This window comes from Plectrocnemia conspersa, unplaced genomic scaffold (genome assembly GCF_051122295.1).
Source record: "Plectrocnemia conspersa isolate PC_06_02 unplaced genomic scaffold, ASM5112229v1 ptg000006l, whole genome shotgun sequence".
Taxonomy (NCBI): domain Eukaryota; kingdom Metazoa; phylum Arthropoda; class Insecta; order Trichoptera; family Polycentropodidae; genus Plectrocnemia; species Plectrocnemia conspersa.
In genome coordinates this window covers 16,428,975-16,451,870 of record NW_028277170.1, presented here as the reverse complement: position 1 = coordinate 16,451,870, position 22,896 = coordinate 16,428,975, and the positions used below count along the sequence as shown (strand labels likewise).

Below are 22,896 nucleotides of genomic sequence, written 5' to 3'. Positions count from 1 at the left end.
ATACTAGCAAACAAGAAAAACGTTAATCATTATTTAATGCATATAAGCGTTGAATCACATTGCAAATTGAAATATAATTTAATTATTGCCACACATACCATATTCCCTTCAAACACATGGTCCATGATCTCGTGCCTCGGTAATCCTGTGCCATCGATGAGAAGTTGGAAGGTAAACTCCAGTCGAGGATCCATTTCTCCTCGACGCGCTTTCCGCTCGCATTCTTCTCTACGTTTCTGAACAAAAAAAATAAAATAAACAATAAACCGAGCCACTCTCGCGCACGATTGATGTACCACTAAAACATTTTCAATGTCCTCGTCAGACTCATACTCTTCGCTGCTGTCGCTGTGATAAGCCTTTAATCCGCACACGAACATTTTATCAAATTTAAATTATTACGGCACGTCCAGGCCTAGGAATAACCCTTGGCTAGTCCTAGAAGATGACTGGCACAGCACAGAGGCATGTTGTAGTTGGTGGTGGCATTTGAACACGAGCGACCGCATCAGAAATGAGAGCGGAAATACCTTCGTGCCATCATTTGTGATTAGCGACATCAAAAAGCGACATCATCACGCCAGTTTTAACGATCGACGGTTTAATTGTAGCGATGCTCCAACTGGGGTTTGGGTGGTTCGACTCAAAAGTTTTAAGAAGCGCTTAAAATATCTTATTAATAATTTGATTTGATAGATTGATAACCAAAACCATCTTTGTAAATATTCTGTCAAAACAATTACATTATTGTAAAATTATAAAAAATTAATAAATTAGTAACTGCTGTTGTTTTACAATAAACTTTCAGGATAATTAATATATTTAGAAAGCGAGGACAAACACTTTAATTTCGCGAGGATACGTCATAATTCAATATTGCACTAGAAGTATATGATTTATATAATATAACGATTCATAAAATTAAATAATCTAGGTAGGAATAAATATTGATATTCTAAAAAATATTTATACACACGTTCATTCCTGTGAAAATTAATTTTAATAACAATATGATATATTGCCTTTTAAAATAAATTCTTTAACAGCAATGTCTGTTTGAAAAGATTAAACAAAAAATTAAAAACGAAACGAAAAAGCCCATTACAGGCAACCCTCGACTTTCGCACAATTCGCTGGTGCAACCAACTTATATTTTTATCTCTTCGATATCTTTGTGTTTTGCCGCAACAGGTAAGAATAAGGGACGGGATCGCTGCTCTCTAAAGCACTCTAAAATCCCCCCCGTTACAATTATCTATATCCTTTTCCATTAAAACTCCCCATATTAAGTCTAACTAAATAGGAAATTGAATGCACCTTTCGAGCACCTCTTCAAATAACTTGACTTGGGTGTAATATATATTGTTAGGTTTTACTATTGAAGTATTTTTTACTTATGTGTATGCTCCGAATGCTCCGAATTTTTTTTGCCTTTATTGATTAAAGCTGTAACTTATATTATAAGCACTGTTCTGATAAAAATAAAAGTGTGAAAATGATGGGAAAAACATAACCAAACATTATGTACTACAAATATATTATAATTGATCTATTGAAATATTTTAGAAACAACTTTTATAACTTTACCAGAATCTAATTATTGACGAGTTTTAAATAAATTATAGAACTTTTTGTGTATATCAATAGAAATTTCCAAAATAATTAAGAATAATTTATTTGTTGTTAAAAAAACAATTATTTACTATTATAAAATATATTTAATCTATTGCTTATATTTGTTTACACTTTCAAATCATTTCTACATATGCGACTAAAAGAACTGAATGATTTTAATTATTATAATATATATATAGTACATATATAGGTTTGAAAAGAACCGCATCTACTTTGTATAATATATTTGATGTTTTCATTTTAGTGAGGTGGTTGTGTGACCGAAACATAATCAATCATGCAAAAAAATAATAAACCGCGTTCACCAGAATTAAATGTCAATAATAGTACATTATGTTTTAATATAATGTTATATATCATATTTTGTAAAAAATACGCTTTGATGTAAAAATATTATATACTACATTATAAATAAATAGATTATAGTGTAAAAATAATTTTGGCGAGTTAGACGACTTTTTTTTTAATATTAAAAAATATATATTACATATAGTATATATGTATATATATTTAGTGTGTGTGTGGGTATTCGAATAAGAACTTTGATTTAGACAATCTCTGGTGGAATTTCATGACATTTTGAGCAAAAGCATTCGCCGCTAGATAGCAATCAAAATTAATAAATTGTTTCAAAGTTGAAAAACGTCTAACTAGTTGAGAAGTTTCTAACTAAACTCGCTTTCGTATAATTCGTGTCCCACAAACTTCGTACATTGAATGCACTGAGAAATTTTATGACGGCGAACATTTAATTTTAGTACTTTTATTTTTAGAATAAAATTATATTAAAATAACTTATCATTTAATTAATGTTGAAAACTACAAATATATTTCATCATTGGCGATACACTTAAAAGTCGTTAAAATATAAGTCGTATTGTATGACACAAAAAACATTTTAGCCAAATTCGCTACATAAGAACTCGCATTGTTGTGTCAAGTTCTATTGAAAAGTGCAGCTATTTTTTACTTTTCCGTGTAAATAATCTAGTTGATCAAAAATTAAGCTTACTGTTATTATTTTTCCAGGCTTAGGAGTTTCGTAATGCATAGTCCTTTTGATATATTAATACACAAAAGCTAACATTTTAACAATGAGCCAGGGCTTCGAAATATGACATTTAATGATTCAATAAAAAATTTTTACTAGTAAATTTTGGAATCCAATTTTTTTAAATAGAAAAATATGCAGTAAAATATTAAGGCCAAAGCACGACGGACTTAAATGTATTTACAGTTTCCTGTATATAAACAGGAATAATAGTAGTAATAGATGTGTACTATATATTTGTTTTCGACATCATCAAAATATTCATACTAAAATATTGCTCTTTGTAATATTTTATAAATAAATAATTAAATATAAAATATTACCAAGCATATGTAAAAAGGTGATAAACAGCATAATTTTATGTACTGAGATCAATAGTAGTGAATATGTTCTATGTATCCAATTTTGTGAGAAAAAATATCGATATAGGCTGATTTTAAAAAGGGTTTTGATACATTCTAAAAAATGTTTTCACACAAAATTTTTAATAAAAGTTTTGCTTCCAAAAGGTAGCGGTATTCTTATATTCTAATCAATGTTATATATAGTTTAGTTAAATATATATTATCCTAGATCAAAAATTTAGTATATGTTTACCTGCAGCATCTCGATAAAAAACAAAGCTATAATTTTAAAATATACTAATTTGAAATGCACCACAATATAAGTATGCACTCAAAAATTTACAATAAACAACTATTACATAAAAAAATATATATTATAAATATATGCCAATTCTAAAGCTCTTAAAAATATAGAATGTTGTACGCATCCCTTAAAAAAATGTTAAAATTATTTAAAATAAATCTAGTAAAATATTTAAACACAACATATTTAGACGATTTTTTTTAATAAATGTCTTATTTATGCCTTTTTATCTAACGAAAGTATTTATAATGTATAAATAATAGTGAGAAATTGAACAAAAAATGTCATTTTCCCGGTTTTTAAAGTCATTCAATTTTTATGTAATATCTTCTTTTTTTATTTTAGAAGCAGTGCTTTCTTTTAATTTTTGCTTATTCACAAAAAAAATATATATGTCCATAACTAACATTAATATGGTTATTATTAGTAGCTTAAAACAATAATGAAATTTCCTTTAATAAAAATGGCATTTTAATTTAATTTTTAACTATTCAGAAAATCACTTTTTATTGATTATTGAATTTTATTTATAGGCAAGGAGTTCTTATGTGTAAAATTCTCGCCATTAATTTTCTGATGTATAGTATTATACTTGGTATATAAAAAGCTTCAAAATGTATGGAAGATAACAAACTACCGAGAAAATTTTGACTTACCGCACAGTTATAGATTTTGGAAACGCACAACATTTCCGACGAACCGTCGGATGTGTCTTGTCCCGTCGAAATGTCACACATCTTTGGACAGGGTCATAAATATGGTGCCAAGCCGTGATATGACATACACAGTGAATTTTTTTATAAACTTGCGATTGACGATGGTAAATGGCAATAAAGCATGAACCAAAAATAAATCAACAGCAAGCACACGCCCAAGAAAAGTTTTTGTAAACTTTACATGTTATAAGTATAATAAATCAAACTTTAGAAAATATAAAATACAAGATATACGTATCACATTAATGTTAAAGCACAACGTATTATTACTTTGAAACAGTAACAGCTACTTTAGAGTATGTGTATATACTATATTATGACAATATGTTTGTCAGTAAGTGTATGCACTATATTTTTATCTATAATATGTTAGTCTTATCTTTGATAAGCAATACTATAAATAAAATGTCATATAGATGGCTTTAAACGTGCAGAAAAATATATGTAAGATCTTCTAAATATATTTAGTTATTTTTAACATTTTCTTCAGTCCATCCACGAATATTTTATTTTTTGACAGATTCATGAGTTGGTATTTTTTAGTGATGTTTTTGTGCAGTTGTCTAAGATCAGAATGTAAGAAGTAAACTGGCATTTAACAAGATGCACATAAAAAAATATATTCAACGCTTCATATAGATAGTTCCTTGTATATAGATTTAAACAATAGCTTTATACTTGGAAACTTTGTTGTTTGAGAATTATTTCTCAAGAAAAATGGCAATAGACTTTTTTGTGACAAATTGAATGTATACGATTATTTTAAAATTTTCTACAACTGCTGCTTTTATTTTGAAATCGTTAATTAAGAAAAATTAGCTCCGTGCCAGATGTGTGAAAATATCTATGTTTTCATGGAAGCGTTTAAGGTCGGAAGTATTTTAATGGCAAAAAAATGTATTTTGTGTAATACATAAAATATACTATTCTCAAATATTAAATTTTTAAACATACAAATAATATTCCGTATTAGATATAAATGTGCAATTAATAAAAGTTCTCGATTATTATTGTCCCTCTAGCCCTTCTATATGATCTAATCCTTTGTTCCATATTTTTTTACTGAAATAAATAATCTCGATTAAAAAACGCAGATATCTTATTAATAATTAATTCAAAAATATAATAAAATCTATATATAAAAACTCATATCAAGTCATTAACATTTATATTACACATTTAATGGAAAGCTTAGATTATAGAATTCGGAATGAGCTTACATATGAAAATCGTTTTTTAAAGAGCTTTCAGCTAAAACTGAGATAAATCATATTACAATCACAATCGTATTTTAAGCTTTCATAAATTTTATAAAAATATATTTATTTATGTTTCTTCAATGCAAATTGCTTAAATATTGCATACAAAATAAAGGTTGGGACACATGTTTCAATTATTTTTTTAAAAAACATGGATTTGTGAGGTTCTAGTTTTAAAAAATCGATATTTATAAATATATAAGTGTATATATTTAAAAAATCAAATGTTTTATAAGGATTTTTTTACATTTTAAAACTATTTGAAATCAATCTTTTTTGAAACACCGCAATAAATCAAAAAATATTTATTTAGTAAATCAAAATTTCTTTGCATTAAAATTTGTTAAATATTTTTAAATTGAAGATAAAATCAATTTCTAAAATATGATAATAATGTACGACTATACATTATATGAACATAGTATATATAAAATACTAAAAATAATTTAAATATCGATTTAATAATCATACCTTTGGCGGTGCAAGATGCTGGTTAACATTTTGATTGTTATTATTTTTATTTTGGTAGCTGCTGAGCAAGATTCTTGAGTTGCTTCTGTGCAAAGTTTTCTTGCTGTCGTCTCCGGAATCGTCGCTCTTTTGGCTGGAGTCGCTGTCCTCCATTTTTAAGCGAGAAAGGTGAAAATTTTGACTACGCCAATTGGTGTGTGATTTGACAGTTCACTGACACCCCTTTTGTTGCGTAAGCAAAAAAGGGGGATAGTCGAACGAATAGAAAACTCTGGATTACTCACGCGTCAATATTATTTAATTCATTTATTTATACTATAGTATTTATTTTAAAAAACAATTGAATTTATTTATGAATAAAATTCTAGTCATTCAAACATCACATAGAGAAATACATTTTTGATAAAGCTTAAATTATTTAAGACGTTTTAAATAATTGAATATTAAAAAAAAATATATTTTTTGTAGTTTATTTCGTATTAGATTGCGTTGAAAAGGTTTGGTTATAATACTTTTTTTAATATTATTATCTGTACTAAGCACCAAACATGTTGATTTTGATATTTTTAATCTATTTCATATTGTTAGTGGTAGATTTTTGCAACATATTTATATTATATATATACTGAAACATATATCATACTTATACAAAATGTTAATAATTACATAATCTTCGTAAACTTATATTTTAAATATGATTATGTTGCCACCACTACGTGCAGAAAAAACGGCGTTTTAGTGAACTGCCAAAAAATACTCTCGATTATTCGTGCTTCAAAATTTTTTTACATGAATATGCACGTCTATTGTGACATATAAAACACACGGTATGATATATCATAAATTTCATTTAGTAAGAGAATTTTTAAAAAGTAAAGGATTGCCACAAAAACCAGTTTTATTAATGGCTTAATATTAATCAATTATGGTTGCAAAGTTCTTACTGACTAATATTACAAGTATTTCAACCCATGTACCAAGGTAGTATATCATTAATGAAACAGCTTTTTAAAATTATTGCTGAGGTAGATGATGGTTTGAGCAATTTCTGAAAAAAGTTACATTGGATTCTATACATTGAATAGCACAATTTTGGTCAAAAGTAAAGCAAGTAACACTAGTTCAAATGTGGAGAATGATTTTTCTTATCATGTAAATATATGTATTAGATTATGAAGAGACTGAGGAAATTAATGTGTATATCTAAAATATGCAGATTGATGGAAAATTAAAAATGCTTTTAAAATATTGATCGGAAAAACATCGAGATTCAAATAATTCGGGTTTTCATTGCTTTAAATATTACTGAAATACATCAAGTAAAGGGGCTTCATACTGATATTTGAAAATTATTGAGAGATTCTCAAACGATCGTTGATCTCCTCTTATTTCTCTGAACATATGTAAGCTGAAAATCTGCTCTAGGATCACCTCAACTCGAGACTTAGAGACTAGAACGTTACACTTTACTCCCGAAATATTCACATCTAGCTGAACTAATATAATATAGTACTCGCTACCATTGAAGTTCACCAAAATTGACTAAAGCAAATCTATCGGAATCGTTTTTACTTTTACTACGGATTTAAATATTTTTACGACGCACGACATGAACGTATATTTTAATTTATTTATTATTGCAAAAAAAATGAAGGTCAGTATTTTTAATACTTTATAAAAAAATAATATTTTTCAATTTGAACCAAATTCAAATTGAGGGGCGTTTAGAAAAGTATTTACAATTTTTTATAAACTATAGATTGTTGATTGAGCTTTCGTTCATTAATATTTATAAAATAAACGTTTATAAATTTTCGTTGAAACAGCAATCAAACATAATATAAATAAGTTTATTTATAATCAGTTAGAGATATTGTTAAGATGAAGACTTATTTGAGTACAAAAAACTTAAATTGCATTTTATTATCATTTTTTGTACTTTTTTTTACTGTCATAATTATGATTATAAAACATGGAAAACTAAAATTTTTAATACTCATCTAGAAATAATTATCTAGATTATCACAAAATTTACCATATTACTAGATAATATAAATTAAAATTTTAAATAATATTACTTACATTTATAGAAATGTTTTATTAAGATTTTTAACTTAAAAATATTTTTATGAATTTTATAACAAATTTATTCATTTAAATGTATTTAAAAATAAAATAATAAATATATTTCTCTCAAATTTATTTTAACATTCCATGTGACTAGAGCACAAATTTAAATTTCAGTATTCAATTAACCACGTCTATTTTGCATATGCAAATTTTCCATTATACGTTTCGCGATCGGCGGTTTATAATTTCACTCTTTCCTGATCGAGTGACTGTACGCACATAAACACCATGGAAACAGTGTATTCGATAAATTGTATTGAACAAATATCTTCGGCCTTGTTGGTAACCATAGGGATGCTTTTTTTTGTTTTGCTGCAAAACCTATATGTGTATACATACATATATGTACATATTTAGCGTATATCTATACACATTGTGCACGATAGTCGATTTATACTTAAAACGCGATATTTTGCTAAGAATAAACAAAACCAAAAGCGCAACAATTTTCTGCCAAACTGCCGAGAAGCATATGATTATATTATAATAACGAAAACGATAAACATAATGCAATATCATTATAAAACGATTTAGTTGAACGTAAATCAAATAAGTTGCGAAATGTCTTGTTGCGCAAAAAGAAATAAAAAACTTATTATATTTACATACATATGTATTAAAAGAGAGTTAGCATGAAAGGGCAACTAGTTTTAAAATATAAAACAACACAAATAGTAATATCTAACAACTTTATAAAAAAATACATATATTAAATATTTAAATTATTAGGCGTAAGATTATTTATACCTATTTACTTAACTAGGGACTAAAAAATATACCTTTAAAGCTAGGTTTTATTAATCATTTAATGTTTTTATTTAAATTTAGCTTTGGTCTTGTCGTCGTCATGGATTCTGGAGATTAGTTGGATATTATGGTCTCGCATAATAATATTGAAGTATACTTTGGTATGATTGTGGCAATTTACTTTAATTGGTGATATTATAAATTTATTTATAATAAATAAAAAGTTGTTATATATTATTTTTATTGCTTTATTTAGACGGATAAGAATAAGGGATGGAATTTTTTAAATTCTCTCTGACATCAAGGAGTACCTCACTTCACTTCCAAACAAATGAGATTTCCAAACAATGGAGCCATATTCAAGGATGTAATGAACTAGTGTATTGCATAAAACGCGAATCAACAATAAATTATTAAAAGCGCTCCGCATAACGAAGCAGAGCATCTTCGACGCCTTATCGCAAACTTTAGCCATGTGCATAGAAAATCTCCGTCCCTGCTCGAAATCACTCTCAAATCATCAACGGAAGTATATCGACTTCAAACTGTAAAAGAATTCCGTCGGGCAAGAAGTTCTGGAAAATGTGATAACGATGCTGAAAGGTATTCGATTGTCAATCAACCACTTCCACAGAAATTGTATGTCTTATTATCAGCATATAATAAATATTTCCGCATGTTTCAAAGAACAAAAATAGCATAGACCCAAAGTACTTCAGAAAGGATAAAATTGCCTTAGCTATGTATTTTTAACCATAGTTGTAATAACTTGTAAAATATTGTTGTGTCTTACACGAACCGTAAAAATAATTTAAGAGACCGCCCGAAATTTTTGAGTTGGGATTAACTTCTTCAAGATTAGTTTAATGAACTATTTACAGAAAAAACGACGTTTTAATGACTTCATACATTTTTAAATATTATAATAATGGGTGTTTCGGAAATTATTAAAAATCATATTATGTTCCTTGATTATATTTATATTATTTGCAGCGAAACATCGATTGTTATAAAAATAAACGTTTTCAACTCTGGTTTATTAAGCAATAAATTACAAAAAGTGGATGAAAAATCACAATAAATGATTTAAAAGTTTACGACCGGTCGTAATTTGGAGCTCTTTGCTATCGCCGCTAGTTAATGTCGCAGATATCAAATGTCTACGATAGATAAATTAACGATTATTTCAAGTATTGTCGTCTGTATAGCTTTTGGTCACGATTTATGAATATATATTGTAGACAAAAAACATTTTTCTATACATACTGTTATCAGGGTCGACCCGAGGGGCAGGCTGTATATGCAATCGCCTGGGGCGCTAGCTTCAGAGGGGCGCCAAAAAAAAAATAAAGACCGAAATTTTCGGAACATTGTTCCCAAAAAATCTAAAATTGCTTGGTGATCGCACATGTAACCGGGCGCATAAGATTAGAGACATTAAAAAATATGTCAATTAAGCATATTTGAAAATATCGTGTATTGAAATTTAAAATTACAAATAAATTAAATTCGATAAAATGTCAATCGCATTGTTCTTTGTTCTGTGGTAACCGTACAGTTGTTTTCCCCGCTGTTTTTTGTGTTACTCTTTTTTTTAGGCCTTTAAATGCGTAAATTAATTAAATAATTATAATTCAAATAAAATCATTATGTAATTAATTTGAATTATTATAAATTTTAAAATGTATATCAATAAAATATGATGAATTAGTATTTATTTATTAAATTTTGTAGCACATGTATCAGTTCGTTATTTTATGAATTTCTAAATAATAATCAGAAGTGGGCTAAACTTAAAGCTATAAAGAAGTGATTTTTTTTTTTAGTAAGCAATTGTTTACGTATTATTTAAAAAAAACTTAATAGTAGATGTTAAGGGTTGTATATTAAGATTGTTTTAATATTAACTTGACGTAAACTTAACTTGAATTAAGAAGTAATTTATCTCATAAAGTATTTAGATATTTTTTAAGACACTTTATATTAAAATAATTGAAAATCTCTGAAAACATTTAAATTTGTAATATTGTTAAATTTTGAGAAATAATACACAAATAAAAGCATTTATATTTTTTAAATATAATATATTGTAAAATGTCATTGACTTTTAAGTAGTAAATAAGTAAATAGTGTAATATATTTTTAATACATAAAAAAATTTCCCAAAACTTCAATTGTAATAGAAAAAATCTAAATATATGTTTAAATATGTACATTTATAAAAAAAATGGTTAGTTACTGAATAACTAGTTTAAATTAAAATAACTTCCGTAGTTTAATCTGATTTTTATTAACTATTATAAAAATACTATTAAAACACTGTTAAAAGTATTTTATAAGTATATTTTTTTCACAATATATTGTACAAAAAAATGATTTAAAATATTTTAATATTTTTATTTGTGTAATGTTTTTCAAAATTCAGCAATATTACAAATTTAAATATTTGCGGAGAATATTGATTATTTTATAATCAAGTGTTTCGCAAAATATCTAAAAAATATATATAATAAATAACTTTTTAATAGTTTTAAGTTTATTCCACGTCTAATTATTAATGAAAAAATGGTGAAATACTAATAATAATACAGAATATAATAATGTTCATATAACGTATAAGTTATAATCTCTGTAGTTATAATTTAATTTTTATAAAGTTTTATAAAATAATTATAAATGCTATGTTGAAATTCTTTTAAATACTTTAACGTATACATTATTTTAAAGATTTTAAGATTTTTAAATAATAATTAGACGCGGACTAAATATTTAAATTTGCAATATCATTAGATATTTTAAATACTTTATATTTACAATATATTGTAAAATAAAATATACTTCCAAACAATAATTGTATATTATTTTTTTATGAATAAGAAAGTTTCTCAAAACCTACATGTAATAAAAATAATCTAAATATGTCTATGATAAAAAAAATTATAGTGAAAATATAAAATAAGTTAAAAATATTTCAGCTTAATTTTTATTAGTGAAGAGTGTATTAATGTGCATATAACGTAATATAACTTCCGTAGTTTTAATCTGACTTTAATAAATTTTTATAAAAATGTGATAAAAGCTGTGTTGAAACTTTTTTAAAGACTTTCACATCTACTATATTTTAAGGAGCTTATGAATTTTTAATAATAATTAAACGCGGACTAAATTTGAGACTATTAAAAAGTATTTTATTTAGTGAGTTGTTTTAGTGTTTTTAAAAGCACTAATAATAAAATAATTGAAATTCACTGTAAATATTTAAATTTGTAGTATTGCTAAATTTTGCATTAAATTATTTTAAATCTTTTTTATGTGTAATATATTGTGGGATAAAATTTACTTCTTACCAAGTATATAGAATAAATATTATTCTTAGATTTTAATATATGTATGTTTAAATATGTTTATAAAAAAATTGTAAGCCAGGGAATATCTCGTCTAAATTAAAATAAGTAAAGCGTATTAGAATGATTATAATCTGATTTTTATAAATTTTTATAAAAATACGATAGCATTTTATATTTATTTTTTAATATTAAATCTGTCTACGTTGATCCACATTATCCTATATATTTAACTGAAAAGATTTCACCACCATACACCTTAATTATTATGTCAATAAATTATTACCTTGTTGAGCTCGTCTTCGGTGGCATTTTGTGCCTGTTGTTCGGGGCTCGACATCGGCACTTCATTAACATTCACTCTATTATAAAATCACCGAACCAAATATAGATTTTTGTGTGTGTCTGTGGTATTAATTGCCGAATTTATTGTGCCGTACCGCTAAATTATAGCAATCGAAGGAGTATAATGGCGCACGAAGCTATATCAATGATACACTGGCGACTAAGCCGCATTAGGCATACCTTGTCAACGAAATATGATAGAACGCGATTTGAGGTATAATAAAATGTCGTTAGCGGTATCTATAAGGTTTGTTTGCCCTATTAGCAGTTTATTTGAGGCCCTGCCCCGTGCCCGGATACGTTTTCCAATAAGGACACTGGTGGAGTCTATTTAAAGTGCTTGTGTATTTCTTCCGTGTGCTTCTCTAATTATTATTTATTTTAATAAAAAAAATATAATTTTGATTAATTTATAAACGCTTATGTATTTTTTTAAAAAACGCTTTTTACCTATAGAATACACTGAATGTAAATTTCAAAAAGAACTACATTGTTTTCGTGTTGTAAACTTTGAAAAGTCTCATGTAGTGTATGAGTTGCATTTGCAAAGTTTCGTCATTGAATATCTAAACATTGCTAAGTACATGTTTACCTTGTAATAAAGCTTTGTAAAAAAATATAGTTTAATGTTAAAATTTTATTTATTATGATTTATTGATGAGGAATCGAATAAAATGTGAATTTTTAAATATTGATTTTTTTAACACAATACTTGGGAAGAAGGGCATGGATAATCCGAACTATCGATTTTTATTTGGTTTAAAATATATATAATATATTTACAATACAGATTATCGATTTTTTTATTTAATAAGAAAATCTGTGATTCTCGTTTTCTTTAGAAAATCTCTCAAACATTTTGGAATATTAGTATAAATTTTAATAATTGCTATTATATCGTTTTATTCTAATCTCCTACTATTTGAGTGATAATATACTACAATATAATTCTTTCTCCTCAATAGAATATGTATTATTGCCTTTAATTTTAACCAAGATTGTGCTATTCCATGTATAACGTCCAATATCATCATTCTTTTCCAAAACATTATCAAGCTATCATCTTCCTTAGTAATAATTCTGAAAAGAACAGTATAGTAAAACTGTTTCATTGATATATAATGGTCCATGAGTCGAATTAAATTTGTAACATTAGCCGGTAAAAAAATTGCAATGATAAGACCGTCGTTCGTTTTCAAACAATACTGCATTCTGTGGCAACTCTTTGCTTTTTAAAAAATCATTCTACTTTTGAACTTATCTTTGAATGCCTTTCTATCTACCTATGCTCATTTAAACATTATAATCAACGGCAATTAATTTTTATTTCAGTCCCCTCAAATTGACAAGTTTATTTTTCTTTTCTTTTCTTTTCACCAAAATTTTATGAGTTTCAAATGCATTTCCGCAAAATTGTTGTCTAAAAATATGAAAGTAAAAGATAGTAAGTCAATCCGATTACATAGTATATAGGCACACATAGAAGATTGGAATCAATAAAATAAAAATTTACATTTAGAAGTGAATTTTGTGATTCAGGTTTTTACCTACATATACATATATATTTGGTATACCCAAAAGTAATGTTGTTTTTCCAACATACAGTTTTGGAAAATAGTTGGATTGTTGAATAGTAATCACGTATTTCCAAGCTTTTTGTATTGTGTTCTTAGTTGATCTTTGTTTAATGACAAAAAAATTCAATTTTATCCGATCAAAGAATAAAGGGAGAAATTTGCATTAAATGTTCATATTGTACGAGAAGCAACATACTATGTAATATACTATATTGCAGAAAATAACAATTATATTTATTTATCTAAAATTAAATCACTGACTACAAAAAATACGTGAATAAGAAAAATATCCTAAAAATGCTTTTCTTTGTATGTAGTGGGATTCAAAGGAAATGTTTTTTTTTAATGTGTTAAAGCAAGATGGAACAGTGATATTAGAAGTGTATAGCTAATTATTAATACGATTGAGTGTTGCATTGAATGAAATGAGACAATATTCTCTACAAAAAAAATTCTCCAACATACTATTATACTAGATTGACTCGGCATAAAATCTGCAACTTTGCTTGGGAAGTTTATACTTTTATTACAGCCCCCCAGTTGCACCTTCCAACTGCCACTTGTTTCTTTCTATGTACATTTTTAAAGGGAAAAATATTAAATTAAATATAAAAAGTAAAATCAGTTACTTTTTTTTTGTTTCAATTCTAAACTACGATAGAAATTATATTATATAAAAAAAAAAATCGAAAATACTAAAAAAAGGTATCTGAGTTTTATGGATGAGAACGAAATTATTTATAGGTACCCGTAATGTTTTAAAAAGTTTTTAATCCATTTCATAGAAAGATTTATTTTAGTCACTAATCATATTGAAAGTGACATATTTTTATTATACATAGTTTATATTTTTATTCGCTTTAGAACATTTAAAAATACAACACTGGTATTCTTAATCCGAACTATGCTATCTACGTAGCGAATGTTTTCTTGTCACGCGATGTTTATTATCAATATTTTAATTGAATAAAAACTTATAATGTAATATATAGTATATGAGATAATTTGCATGTATATGGTAACAAAAAAATATAATAAATATATTTATTAATACTAAAAAGCTATTTTTTTGTATTTATTGGCAATTGAAAAAGTGTAATTCATTATTTTTGCTTATATTGCGAATAAAAATATACGAGAAAGAGACAATTTCGATCTTTTAGATGTTTTATTGTTATTGACACAAATCAACAGTTGTTTTTTTATTGCTATCAATAATTGTAATACATTATTGGATATCACGACATCGGCGATGGAAAATCGGAAATGTAATATAAAACTCGACAACCAACAAGTATCCATAAAAGAGACAATAAAATTATTTTGTCATATTTGTTATATCTTACAAGCTACGCTACAAAATAACAATTTAAAAGGATAGAAAATGTTTTGTATAATTTTAATTATATTTCTATACAAACAAATAGAACTAATAATTGTACAAATCGCATTGTATTAATGTTTAACTACATACGAGCCAATTAATACATTTTTTTTTTAAAGAAAAGCCAGACTTTAAATTATAAACTACCATTTTTGGGTAAGGATTATTAAACCACTATACCTAGGTTTTTTTCGGTAACGATTTGTATATTTAAATCTACTTTATTAAAGTATTATAAAATAGTTTTTATCGATTATACAAAAATGTATGAAATTAAATACTGCTTTTATAATAATTTCAGATGGCACATGTAGGTTTTACACATAAACCTACTTCTAATAAGATATGTTTCATAATTACAATATTTTTAGAAAAAAATTAAAACGTTCCTTGAATTTCAAAGGAACATACACTAAGAACTTATTTTTTTAATTTTAATGTTCAGGCGATACATAAAAAATTGAATAGATAAAAAATACTGTTTTACTGGCTACTGAAAAATTTTACGGTTTAAGAGCATAAAATAATAAATATGACACGTTACTACACAGATAAGATATTTTTTTAATTTATTTTCTATAAAATTAATAAAATTCAGGAATATTTATTTACTGTAAAAAAAATATGTCACCAAGGAAAGTATTAAAATTCATTACAACATTAAATTAGGGGAAGAATATTAACATTGCTTATATCAGTTGCAAGTAGTGAAAGAAGTTTTTCCAAATTAAAAATCATCAAACACTATTTAAGATCCACAATGATTAGATGGATTGGTTATGATAGCTATCATTAATTTATAAATTGTGTTTTAAAGAACTCATACAAGGCTTTGTAGAAAAAAGTGAGACGAAAATGTTTTAATTAAAAATGTATGTTTATAATTTTTTTGTTGTAAATTTTGCTTTTATAAAACCAATTTTTTTAAATACATATTATATTTTGTTATTTAATATTACCTTTTTAAATTATTTTTTACAGTATTTGTATTTATATTTTTTTTAATTATTTTTTAAAAATATTGTCTATCGTATTTTATTGAATTGCTATTTGTTTTTAACATCATTTATTTTTAAAGAAATTGTTTAACGAATTTTTTTCAAAACAAATTTTTAAATATATATTGTATTTTTTTTTTATTAGTGCTTATTTTTATTTAATTTTTTCATTAATTTTTTATTTATGTTATTTCATTTTTTTAAATATTGCCTTATTTGCTTCTTCTAAATTAAATGTTTAAAATCACCTTGTAATTTTTGACATTATTTTTTATATAAATACATTTTAATATTTATAAAATAGGATTATTATTTTTTTTAATTATCTACATAAATTCTCTGTTAAAAAAATAATATACAAAGTGCGGCAAAAATAATTTTTGCCGCACATTGTATCGTCAAAAAAAGTCTCTGAAAGTGGAAAGTTATCTATTTTTTTGCGGACAGCGAGAAAAAAGCTGAAAAATGTGGAGCTCAGAGGTTTTAATGCTTTCAGAAATAAATAAAACTCGAAAGTTAGAATGGGCCCGAAAACATCTGAAGATAAAATTGGTTAATATAAAAAAATATTAAGAACTTTTAGCAATATTTTTTTTAAATAATCATACTTTTTTTAATTTTTTTAAGTTTTCGGGACCCCTGGTGTTCGAAGATTCAGAGAAGAATATATAACTGATTGCGTAGTAGCCAAAGTGAAATATGGTGGCGGAAGTGTTATGATCTGGGGTTGCCTGGTAGCAGCAGGAGTATGCACCTATACACTTTCAAAGGTAGTATGTATAGTGACATTTATATTTAAATTGGATTCCTACTGAAAAATGTTTTCAAAGACCGAGTAAGCAAGAAAACGTATGACATATACGAGGTTTGTTTGTGTCAAAGCTTGACGCTCTTAGAATGGCCTACACAGTCACCAGATCTAAATCCTATAGAGCATTTATGGGTATAATTAAAAGGAAAGGTTGCCCAACACAACTGCAAAGCAAAAATTGAGCTGCGACAACTAAAATATAAATATATATCAAAAAAATACTGTAATTAATTTACTAAAAACTTTATATGTTATATCTGTAAATTTTAGAAATCACATGTTTTATAATATATATTTTTGATACAAAAACTTAATAATTCGATAACGATATCTACAATTAAATATTTAACATATAATTACCATACCTTATTACATAAATATTTTATTTAATATATATTTTACATTTAAAATTATAACCAAAGATTGCATTTTAAATATTTTATTATATTATTTGCTTTAATAATAAAATTTAATTTCAATTTTTAAAATGTGTTTTTAAAACAAATTTTAATTTCAGGTTTTGTGCATGGTGTATTCAAATGTTTGGTGACATGACATATAGTCATACAATCATTGAATGTCTATATATCGCTACCAATTTGTGTTATGTATTATATTTTTACGATACCACCCTATATATAAATAAAATCGAAACAGAATCAGAACGTGACATATTTTCACATTTTTTCATGGTGCCACTATACATAAAATATATTAGTTTTTGATATTCTCTTATACAGTATATTAATTTACTCAGAAAAAAGTGATACTATTATATTTAATCCTTGTTCTAATAAAACCAATGCGTGTTATAATAAATATCCTTTATTTCTGATTTTTAATAAATTGTGTAAAAGTTATATTTAATTATATAATATATATACTATCTAAATTTATTTATCTGTTGATAATTTTTCGATGTTTTTTCAACTAATTCTTTTAATATGATTGTAATCTTTAATTACAATTTGGCATACAAATAGGTCGTTTATTTTCTAGTATTGCTTCACAACAATGATTACTAAATGATAAGAAAACTACTAGCACTATAGCCATTGGAAAATCAATAAAGAGAGTTTTTAATTGGGTCAACTTTTACTCAATAGTTAAAACAAACGAATAGTAATTTTAAAGGTCTGTTAATAAAAATGATGTATTCAATTAAACAGTTATAATGTTTTGACTAAATGTTTATATTTCAAAGAATGTGTCTTAATGCATTTAAAACTTGCTTTGTTAAGATTGTTGAAAAAATAAAAATAAACTTATATTAGAATCACATTGAGCAAATATGTTTATATATCCATAAATTAAAATCTAACTAATAAATACTATATAGCATATCTTTGCGCAATTAAATTTAGTTACTGAACTTTTTAAAATAACATTTTGTGCAACATAACGAAATCCATTACATACATATATGTAGAGTTGCATCTAATAAAAATAAACTGCAGGTATTTTTTTATCTACTTGCTTACTCTAATTGACGTGAAAAATCGCTTATGTATAGTCTTGTCCACCCCGCCACTGTTTGAAATTGTAAAGATGTGAAAAGTAAAAGTTTTTAAACACTTCTACTTCAAGGAAATCCATTTAAGAAACACATAAACTATAAAAATAGTAGTTGTATAATAAATATAGAACCCGTTGATATGGCAACGAGTACGTATAATTATTATTAAACAATCATAAGTAATTGTGTATTTGATTATCTTTAAAAACATGCTTAACTCACCTATGATTTAGTATGATTATATATTACTAAGCACACGCATGCACACACACACGTATACAGTAATAGACAATTATTACGTCATCGTCACTAGGGTGGGACACACGCGCACACCTTGTCGCGTCACACTAAATCCGTGACCGCGCGTTGGAGTAGTTGATATGTTGAAAATCTGAAAGGTACTGAAATACATTAGGTGAAGGGGCCCCAGATAAAAATGTTGGCCGGGTGTGAAGTGTTTTATTCCCGATAAGTGTTGCTCGGTTATTGGTGTGTTCGCACGCCCCCGTGTGCTGATGGTGCCTGTTACCATAAGCGACTAAAAATAACGCTGCATTGCTGCAAAGCGAAAACGCTAATCATCATATCACTACGCCCCACACGTTCGCCACTATACGAGCCCTATATACAAATTGGACGCAAACAACTTTTTAATAACCGAATCGATATTTACCCCGCCTTAAGCCATCCCCATACCCATCACATACGTAACAATAGATTGTATACTCACAATTCACACAGTATATACATAAACTTCTGAGCACTTGCTTTACCTTTCGCTTATGAATGCATATAGCACAGTTTCCCAAGCCTTTTTCAACGTTTCCCTCTGAAAGCCGAAACTATCCTGAAAACCATCGGGTAAGAATGATTCAGGAAATCAATAATGTATAAAAGAGGGTTTGACTGTGTGAAAAGATTTTGTGGTCCGTCTCGGTAGGACGACCAATTATAAAACGGTAGTGAGTTTTTTTAATATAATGCTGCAAGCCAATAAAAATATTACGAACGGCCGTTTTGAGAATAAACCCGAATACACGGACTATCTCGTCTCAATACGGCGGATAATTAATCCCTTTTGATTTATGACGCGTACAGTAATCCGTTAAGTGGTTTCCCATGCTGTTTCATTTTATTGAAGAAAACCTTTTTTAATGGTTAAAGCGCTTTATCGAAAGTCAAAACAATTCTTTTTATGATAGGCACAAAATAAAAAATAATTTAATCATCAACATCTTACTGAAAGTTAAAAGTTAAATAATTAACTGTAGTTCATTTATTTGATGTTATTACAAATATTAATACACATTAATTATGAACATGTTTATTTATATTACATATAGAAAATACCGTATTTACTAAGTACTTCACGAGTTTTTCCAATCACAAAAACCATTCATTCATTTTTAGTTGGACCTTATTTTTCAGTACTATTACAATTTTATATTCTCTCTAAATTTTTTTAAAAATATTTTCTCTTATTCAATATTAATTGCTTAAAATTCTTTATTTTATCTATGTTTTTTAAAATAAATAGATAAAAATATTTCAGTTATCAAAATCCTAATAAAAAAATACATAAAATACATTTCACCTAATTTATTTGATTTAATTACAAATATTATTAAGCATTAGTTCTGAAAATGTTAACAAAATAAGTCAGAGTAGTAATATCACACTTTAGCTACAATAACGTTATAATATTCTCTTTATAATAACATTACACTATTCTAGAACTCTTCTATGTAATCTTATATATGTAAGTACATCAATAATACAATATTTTTTTCAAGTTAATTCGTAGTTATATGTAACCATATTTTATACAATCTTCGATCACACCTTTTACCCTCTCCTTGACTTTTTCATTAACACTAAATTCTTTATTTGGTTCATATTCAGTAATGTCAACAACTTCTCCGTTTTCTACAATAATAAGTGGTAAATATATTATTGCCATGATTAATCCATGTCGCATATACTTCTTGAGATGATCCCGAAATACCAGTTCTGGATAATGTTCATCAATATTGACGCCCATGTTTGTCACGTTTGTTGCCAGTGTGTCATAATACGAAGCAATTATTTTTTTTAAATGCTTAGCCCTTAGCTTTTTATCAGTACCCACGAAGAGCACGTGAGCAATATCGGTGACTGGTGAAGCTTCTCTCAGAAGCTGCCAGTCCAGTATTCTCATATCAACGACTCTGTCACCCTGAAAAAAACAATAATATAATAACAATTTCAAAAAATAACAGAACCACTGGTTTCAAAATTTTGTGCGAAACATTTAAAAATAATTCAATATGCAAAAGTAATTTAAGGTTAAGTAAAGTTTTAAAATTTAACTCAACATGTTCGAAATGCACGATGTGCCAATACATTAAATTTATCACAAGTGTAACAGTACATAACGCACCCGTTTTATGATGGGGATGGCTGGCGAAGTGAAAACAAAATATGCACAGATTTTGCGTGAATCGTGTTTTTTTTTAAAAAAACCTTTTTATTTGAAAATAATGTTATATTTTCTGTTACCAACTAAATAATAAGTTGTATTAGACGATATTATTAAAATAAGTAATAATAAAAATGTGTCAACGGGTGTTTTTAAATTCATCTTTAATTTTTTTAAATAAATAAATACGAAAAAAACATTTAATTATTTTTTATTGATATAACAACTAAATGTTATTGCTTTTTATTACCTTGTATCAATGAAAGTAGACGAAAAACTTTCAAATTTTTAAAACCTATAATTTATTTTAAAAATGCAAGTCAATAATTTTTCAAAAAAATAAGCATTCAATATGTTAGGCCAATTTATCTAGAACTAAATGATTTATGCAGTATTTACTATGCAATATTTATTCTATAATATTTACATAAACATATACAACGCGAATTTAATTAATGTTACTTTTAACATTAGTAGAAATAAATACATAAGTATACGAGATATAAATCTTTCTAAAATAAATATTATTGACTAAATAAATATTTTATATGCAACAATTAAAATAATATAAATAAATCACATCTAAAACACAAAAATATAAATTTATTTTTAACAGACTTACAATTTTCTACGCACTCCTTTCTCATAAAGTTATTTTGGATCCGACAAAAAACAATGAGTTATATACAAAACTGGTTAAATGATCCGTTCTGATTTTAATTATACCAGCAGTTGCGCAAATAATGTCAAAAATTTAGTAGAAAATATTGACGCGAATAATAATAAAAAAATATCGCAAATATTCTAACAACGACCTTTATTTTATGTAGAATAAATTATTTTCTTATCTACATAAAAAAACTTTTATTTCACACAGTATACAGTATAGTATATACTTCTACGTACTCAGAATATAAGTATATATTTTTCTACGAAAACGTTAATGGCTTCTCTTTCGGAAAGTACATATTTGGAATAATCTAAAATGTTGATAAATATAACATAAAGTGCACTTACATTGTATTGGAACAAAAAATTGTTGCACCAGCAGTCACCGTGGCACAGAGTGTTATATGGAGCTGCAGTCTGTGGATTATCAAAAGACATAAGCTCTTCGTACATGGTTTCATGAAATTTCAACATTGTGTCCAGATACGGTTCACCCCTACAGCACTCCATGATGACCTGCAGGCTGCTGTTGTCGACGATAGATCTGTACGTGTCACCAAAATCTGATAACTTACTGGAGTAATTCAGTACGTGTTGATAAAAATTTGGATTTTTATCTTTGAGCACTATGGCACTGGCATGGAATCTAGCAATATTTTTGATCGTTAGGATGATATGGTCATAGTCGAACACACTGAGCTTGTCGTGCATTCTGAATCCTGTTGCCGACATATCTTCCATGAGCAGCATCTCGTATGACTCTTCGTCGCAGCCTTTGTACAACTTTGGAATCTTGAATTTGTCCTCTTCTTTGAGTTTATATACATCTTGAAACTGATACAATATCGGCAGCATCTTAGAATACACAAACACTTCTCGAACGTATATCCTTCTGATATTCATTGTTTTCCTGACGTTCAGTGTTGGAAGAGCGATTTTCATAATCAGATTCAAAGCTTTATGATTCGAGCTTGTTATTTTTATTCGAAATACGTCGCTCAGAAAGTTATCTGAACCTGATTTAGAAGCTGAAGTTATCATAATTTTGTAGTTCTGTATGTCAAGACTATCGATGAGTTCCATGATTAATTTACGAGAATGTTCAGTTGGAATGTCAAGCGATTGTTTGTTAGACAT

General features: G+C 26.5%; 2 protein-coding genes across 2 annotated transcripts in view; both read right to left on the bottom strand.

The window, feature by feature from the left end:
* The window catches only part of Dhc1 (dynein axonemal heavy chain 1), a 61,076-nt gene extending 48,735 nt beyond the window's left edge, over positions 1-12,341 (bottom strand). Inside the window, exons 1-2 of the mRNA XM_088188396.1 lie at positions 12,288-12,341; positions 99-236 (exon numbers count right to left, since the gene is read on the bottom strand). Coding sequence (XP_088044522.1) covers positions 99-236; positions 12,288-12,341 — 192 coding nt within the window. The remainder of the gene's footprint in view (positions 1-98; positions 237-12,287) is intronic.
* A 5,085-nt stretch (positions 12,342-17,426) lies between these two features.
* LOC148234358 (uncharacterized) lies at positions 17,427-22,896 on the bottom strand. Its single transcript, XM_088188395.1, has 3 exons — positions 22,675-22,896; positions 20,638-20,847; positions 17,427-17,447 (listed from the first exon to the last, which is right to left on the bottom strand). The coding sequence occupies exons 1-3, from the start codon at positions 22,894-22,896 to the stop codon at positions 17,427-17,429; spliced, it is 453 nt and encodes a 150-aa protein (XP_088044521.1).